This window comes from Acinonyx jubatus, chromosome C2 (assembly GCF_027475565.1).
Source record: "Acinonyx jubatus isolate Ajub_Pintada_27869175 chromosome C2, VMU_Ajub_asm_v1.0, whole genome shotgun sequence".
In the NCBI taxonomy this organism is placed as follows: Eukaryota; Metazoa; Chordata; class Mammalia; order Carnivora; family Felidae; genus Acinonyx; species Acinonyx jubatus.
In genome coordinates this window covers 11,547,040-11,554,385 of record NC_069384.1, presented here as the reverse complement: position 1 = coordinate 11,554,385, position 7,346 = coordinate 11,547,040, and the positions used below count along the sequence as shown (strand labels likewise).

Genomic DNA, 7,346 nt, shown 5'->3' with positions numbered 1-7,346 from the left:
TGATCCCGAGGAAACCCTGAAATAAATGAATACTTGAAAAAATTTTAAAGCGTCTATGGACTAGATCTTTTGAGATTTGAAAATATATTCAAACGATTAAATTACGACAGCAAAGGCTGGCTAAGGAAGGATGGTACTGAGAACGGAGTTGATACAAAATGTTATTTTGACGTACCAAAAGACAACTTTATCAATAGAGTAGCGTGGCTTTTCTCAAAAGTAGTTTCTTCATGGAAAGAATTTTATAATCGAGGCAAATGTATGGAAACGACCAAAACGAATTTCAGAATATTCCCTGTGGATGTTATAGAATTGTCTTGACCGTTTTTGTAATTTTTCAAATACTTCTCAAAAATTTCAAGTAACTTTGAGCATGTTGACTCACAGCAGGAAAACCAAACAACTTGCTTTTAACTTCCTTGACTTTTCTGGACAATTTCCAAGGAAACTCTGGCTTCAAGTATTGGAAGGGGTTTATCCGACTGATGTCTGAGAAAAAACAAAATTAAAATTGAACAACTTGCTTTTTTCTTCCTTGATTTTTCTGAACAACTTCCATGGAAACTTTCGCCTCATATAGTGGAATGGGTTCATCCAACTGAGGCCTGAAGAAGAATGAAATTAGTAGAAAAGTTAGGTCAAGGTAGAGATGAGTAGAACACATAGGATGCTAGTTGACAACTGCTATAGTTCAACTCTATTATTTTAAATAATCCAAACAAACTCATCCATTAGTATTTCCACTGGTAAAAGTGGTTAAATTTTGAAGGGGAAAAATGCCTACTTTATCCACTCCCAGATCCAACTTTAAAAACCAAAACTGTACTTTTCCCTCTTCTCAAGCTATTGCTTATTTCACGTTGCTCTCGGAAGGGTGATGAGAAAAGCAAAGGTGGTGTGGTACCATATGGAACGGCATAAGGAGAAATCACCGGCCACTTCTATCTTAGGGAATACTTATTGGTGTATCACAAGATACACTTGGAGGAATACTAAAGAGCAGCTATTTAAACAAAATAGTAAAACATGGAGGCATTAAAGTATGCTGTGAATACTGAAACAGAAGCAGAAATGCTTGCCTTACCTCCTTGACAACAGAAAAATAGACAAGAGTGATTGGTTACTTAGCGTACCTAAAAACACCACTTGACAACTTCTCCATCACATCCTTTAAGATACGTAGCTGGAAAGATCGTTAAGGTGGCAATTAAGAGAGGGAGAACTGAACAAGGGAAGATGTTGGGCAGGTCACCCATTTAAGTTCAGCACTCTCAGAAGTTTGAGAATCTAAGTTACAGAAATACTGTAGGCTGTGAAGTTTACCTAGAACACAGGGAAATGCGGAACCGACCTGAGAGAAGTGGCAACATAAGAGGGCCTAAATATCTAAGGACAAGTGACGAAAGAAGCAAGCCTAATGCCTGGTCCTAAGTAATGACTAATGTTATCTCCAACCTGGAGAAATAAAATGGTGTCAGCTTTGCCTTTTAGCACTATGTATGATATTTTTAGTTAAAAAACAATTTTAGCACTCACGTCTCTTATGTTAGGTGCACATTTATTTACTAAACTGGCCGCTAATTAGCTCAAAATTTGTGTGCAGAAAAGCTAAACTGTGGTTTGTCGTGAAGGGAGTAAAAAATACTGTAAAATTAAGAAAAAAACATGTAGTCATTTAATTGAAATTATAATATTAGGATTGAGAGTGATTGCTAGTGCTAGCGAATGACACACGCCATATAATCACACAGTTGGAAGGAGGTCTCTGTTAAATCACAAGCAGCAACTGGCTCATGTGTGAACCCACTGAGGGGTCCCCACAAATGAGGACTAAAGTCTGATTCCGGGACTTTAGAATTCAGGACTTTAGAAAATGTACATTAGAAAGCATGAACACAAACCATTTTATAGATTTTCTTAAAAAGGACCTAAAGAATATTCACATACTACAAATTCTCTACTTCTGTTAAACGAAAATGCCAACAGTAACTCTGAGAGAATGTGCATAGGGAATTAAGTAACACAGGCAAAGCAGTCAGCCCAGCTACTGACATGGAAGATTCAAAACACGCCATCTAATGGTACTCTTAACACATGGTATTCTCTATTGTTAACATCCCATGATATTCTTTTTTTAAGTTTATTTTATTTTGAGAGAGAGGGAGAGAGAGTGTACGCAAGAGTGCAGGGGAGGACCAGAGAGGAGAGGGAGAGAATCCCAAGCCGGCTCCATGTTGTCATCATGGAGCCTGATGTGGGGCTCGAACCCATGAACCATGGGCTCACGGGCATGAACCATGAGATCACGAACTGAGATGAAATCAAGAGTCGCATACTTAACCAACTGAGCCACCCAAGTGCCCCATCATCCCATGATATTCTTGACAATTACAACATTAGTGGACAATTAAGTTGCTTAAAATTGAAATCTGAAGAATTCTTCTAGAGAGTTAAAAATTCAGTTTATTTTCCAAATTTAATAGAAAAATATTTAATCAGAAATATTTTAAACTCACACATTCACTACATTAAGGGAAATTTCCAGTTTTGAAATGTATTTTGTAGGGGCGCCTAGCTGGCTTAGCTGGTAGAGCAGGTGACTCCTGATCTCGAAGTTGTGGGTTCGAGCCCCATAGTGGGTGTAGAGATTACTTAAAATCTTAAAAAAAAGAGAAAGAAATGTATTTTTAAAAACTCAACATATGCAGGGTACTAATTAAATATTCCTATTTGAAAGCTCTGAATTGTCATTGCTCTTAGAGGAGGTGGGCCTTATAAGTACCATATGTATATACACACATTTAACAAAAGCAAAGTATGATATTCAGTAGAGAGAAACTCACGGCTATGAAAGTGTGTTTCTTCACACACAGATATACCCTATTAGTAATAAGAACTTATATTTTATCCAATATATTAAAATTTTTACCAAGTGCTGCGGCCTTTAAAACAGTTACCTCCGAAGTAAAAGTTTCATTCTTAAGTTTGACCCTGCTCTAAAGAGAATTGGACCATTCTTTTGGAACTGATTTCACATTCTCAAGATAATATTTCATTACTTTCATCAAAACTGGAATGATTTGGCTTCATTCACCAGATTTTTCTCTAAATGAATTCCATAAAAAGAAAAAATCAAACCCATCTTCATTTGACCAAGATTTCCTGGCACTGCTAATCTTACAACACCCCACAAACTCTTTAATGCAGATAGGCATTCTGAAATGTCTTCTCTAATAGCTCCATGATAGCTTAGATTAAGGATGCAGCCTGTCAAGGTGATGTGTAATTTCTGTAATGACAAGTTGAAAATGAAACAAAATTTTGCATGTATCTTATGGTTTCTCTCCCATTCAACTCACAAACCAGCAAGACTGTCTGGGTGATTCCTGTCCCACCACTTTCTAGCTGCATCCTTGGGCATGTATTAACCTTTCTGTGCTTCAGTTTCTTCACCTGTGAGAGAGGGATAATGATAGTATTTACACTTCATAGTGCTGTTTCCATGTTTAAATAAATTAATACCTACAGAGCACTTGGAATATTGTTTGCCATCTCAATGAGAGTTAGCTACTATTATTATTAATTATCATTATTAAAGAATTTAATGATGAGAGTACATGGTAAATTTCAAGCCAGAAACTCAGTCAGTAGATAAAAAGGATATAAAGATATTTTCCCTGTTGTACATTTGACAAATTCCAAACTTCATCATTAAGGAAAGCCACCGTCGCTCCCTTGAGGAAAAGGCAATGGCTATCTGGAGGATCCAACTTGGAGAGAATAAACAAAGATTGATCATTTACTGTGAGTTTAATAGCAGAAGGATGATTGTTATCTTGAGCCAGAAAAACTTCTATGCAAATTAAATACCCAAAGCACAAATAATCAGCACACAAACTTCAGCAACAATATGTAAACTGTAATGTTTTCTTTTCTAATTCATTGTCCAAAAGGCCATCGTAGAGATGACAGAGTGGTAGCCTGTGTGTACACATTCACGAGTGCACGTGTGAGCACTGAGATTTCTGGCTGCAACTTACCAGTTATCTTCATGAGGATGTCGGAAAATCAGTGAAGATTAATATAGGAGAACTATGGTATTTGCATATCAACTACGATAGTATTTAATTTGAATACTGTTGAGAAATACAATTTTGGTACACAATGTATAAACACACGTATGTAGTAAATTCCAATTTGAATAACTGGGAAGCTGTCATAATTTTATATAGAAAATATTTTGGTACGTATATGTCAACAATGTTGTTACTAAGAAAAAAAAAACAAACCTTATTTGAAATACTACTAAAAAATTCAAAAGTCACTATTTCCAAACCACTAAATGAAAGTTGAATGAACTCCTCTCCTAGGCACTATTTCTACATTTTGGCTGATATATACCTAAAGTAAAAAAAGAAAGCTACATTTCTTTGGAAACAGGTATAATTCAGAATTTATAATTTCTCTACATCTTGCCTCAAAAGACTTAGGCATTATTCTTTGTTAATTACATCCTTTTAGTGTAATAGTAATGCTTTATTGTTTCTGATAATACCTGCAGGTTTTCTTCTGTTGTTACCCAATGGCCTCCAACACCAAGAAGTGTGATGATATCATGTTTATGTGGTAGTAGTTGTAATTTTACAGCTGGTTCATCATCTTTACTATATAATCTCACTTACAAGGGAGTAGTTTAAAAAAAGAGAGAGAGAGAGAGACAAGAAATATATTTTATAGTAATCTGGCAAAAATTTATTCTTCAAACCAGTCTTCTTCACTTTTTAATGTAGGAATGAGAAAGTTAGCAACAATAACACACAATATATTCAGACACCTTAAAATATACTTTTTGCATTAAAACTGGCCATAGAATTTACTCTAGATTTAATTATAAGTAAAATAACTAAAGAAAAAAACTTATTTTCATTTGAAAACCAGGCAAGGTAACATAACCGCTTTACTAATAACATTGATAGCTTACTTCTTTGGGAAAAGCTGACTTCTGATTAAGGAGCTCAAGATAGTCGTACTTTGACTTAATGATTGGAAATGTATATTTGAAAAGTTAATGAAGCACACATTCACTTCCATTGAAAGATTTTTCTAAGTTAATTTCAAGTCTTGAAAATACTGGTTAAAAACAAACACATTAAGATGGTCACAGATATATTCATCTATGATTCTCATCACAGAAGATAATCTTAACAAAGTACGAACAGAATCCCTTGGCAGGCTTGTGAATCCTATCTTTCATGTGCAATGGCACTACCTAAGTGTGTATAGATTAGGTGTTAAATAGATACTACCTAACAAAAGTTCAAGGAATATAAAAATGGAACAAAATTCTGTACTTTTTTCCAAACAGAGATTACAGAAGTCAACCGTCCAATGCAGGGCAGCCAGACACAGCAGAACTGACTAAGCATGTGGCTGAGATCTGAACTAATGTGGATCATCTGGGAACCACTGAGGAGATCATGTATGTCCATTTCCCGTAGAGACACTTAAACTCCAATGCCTGTATTTTAGAGATAAGCATGTTCTCCCTTCCAGACAGTGTTTACAATGGTAATAAAGAAGCTCCAGTTTAAATAGAAAAGTTAAAAACAGAACATGACATCAATTTAATAAGTATGTTAGTAATTATTACCTGGTTATATATATTTATTTTGAAATCCATCCATCACACTACAAAAATAACACAGACTACTGATTTAGTAAAGTACCCACCTCCAGCATCTAGGACAATATCTACTCCCAGGCCACCTGTTTCTTCTAAACAGCTTTCAGCAACATGGGCTTTCCCATTAGATACATCGATGACTCGGGCTGTAAAGGTCAGGAAGTCAGGCAATTGTAAGAAAAACAAGTTAATCTCTGTTCTCTGAAATGTGCTGAGTGGTTCAAACAATTACTGGATCCAAACTGTACTTTTTCTCTTCTAAGCCAACAGTGGTAAGATCAATTTAAAGTAAGGGACTCTTCTATTACATTAAAAAAATATATTGAACATTTTGTGGATAACGTGTTCCAAGGCTTGTCTGTTCAACAGAGGACTGTTCCCTATAGCTAAAAGATATATAGCCAGAACAGAGAATCTGTAAACCCCAGAGATACATATATTAAGGCAGAGACTGAAAGATTAAGCAATTTCTCAAGTATGTTTAGATTTAATAGAGCTTAAAGCTAAAAAGCCAAATATGTACTTGTGTGATACGGTACTTCTCTATTAGAGGCTGCTTTATCCTTTTTCAGTCATAGAAATCCACTCCCCGCCCCGACTGCCTTCCCCAGTTGTTCCCCAAAATGAAGAAAAATCATGAAGGTTAAGGGAACAAAACATGATTATTTTCAGCATAGTGAAAATTAAACTATTTTTAACTGGTTGTTTTAGAGTATTATATCAATAGAACAAGCCAATGAGCGAATAAAACAAAATCTCAGCTTTGAACTCACAAATGAAGACACAGGTTTATAATTTGTTTTGTATATTTCAGCACCTTTCCGTAAAAAAGAATTCCTCTTAGAGCTGCTCAGACTGGAGGTGTAGAACAACAGTGATTTAATATGTGGGCGACAGGGGTGAGCGTGGGGAGGACACAAGGAAAAGGGAACTGAGGCAGCCGGGAAGGGCAGGGTTAACCAGTAAGAAATCTTTCTCTTCAACAACACAGTTCATTTTCAAGCTCTTATAACTTTTTTCTCCAGTCCCTGCCTTAATCTTTCTTCTATGCCTTGGTTACCTCTGCCAGAAGCGTAATGTAACAATGGGAGTAATGTAGGCTTCAATGGTAGACAAGGGTGGGTTCAAATCCCACTCCAATCCTTTCAGTCATATATCCTTGGACAAGCTAGTTAAATTCGCTAGATGCTGCTCCCTGGATCACGAACACAGGGTTGATGACTTAAGGACATATCATTCACATTAACACTCAATGAACCTTTCCTTCCTGCCTGCCTGCTCTTCACATGTACTCTGCTCATCCTATTTTCTCTTCATCTGTTAGTTTTTCCATTCCTATCTTTTCTCTGCTCCTTGTTCATTTTCTTCAGTCTCTATTTTCTTTTTTCCTTCCATACGTACTGTTGTGCGGTCAGGTTTAATCTTCTCATTTTTTGTTGAGCACATTTTTAAAAAATTCCAGTACAGTTAACATACAATGTTAAATTAGCTTCAGGTGTACAATATAGTGATTCAACAATTCTATATGTTACTTAGCACTCACCACGGTAAGTGTGCTCTCAATCCCCTTGACCTATTTCACCTGTCTCCCCACCCACCACCCCTCTGGTGACCATCAGTTTGTTCTCTAGAGTTGAATCTGTTTCTTAGTTTGTCTCTCTCT

At 36.0% G+C, this 7,346-nt stretch overlaps 1 protein-coding gene across 5 annotated transcripts in view; it reads right to left on the bottom strand.

The window, feature by feature from the left end:
* Window positions 1–67: 67 nt before the first annotated feature.
* Window positions 68–7,346, bottom strand: part of CRYZL1 (crystallin zeta like 1) — a 34,860-nt gene continuing 27,581 nt past the window's right edge. For 2 of the 5 annotated variants that reach the window (XM_015062572.3, XM_053220597.1), the window contains 5 exons: window positions 5,731–5,829; window positions 4,556–4,677; window positions 3,665–3,770; window positions 1,134–1,179; window positions 68–605 (listed from right to left, as the gene is read on the bottom strand). In XM_015062572.3, coding sequence (XP_014918058.2) covers window positions 506–605; window positions 1,134–1,179; window positions 3,665–3,770; window positions 4,556–4,677; window positions 5,731–5,829 — 473 coding nt within the window. In that variant the 3' untranslated portion in view covers window positions 68–505. Of the gene's footprint in view, window positions 606–1,133; window positions 1,184–2,139; window positions 2,660–3,359; window positions 3,454–3,664; window positions 3,771–4,555; window positions 4,678–5,730; window positions 5,830–7,346 lie in introns of those variants that run through there. The other 3 variants (XM_053220599.1, XM_053220598.1, XM_053220600.1) reach the window with 3 other exon arrangements.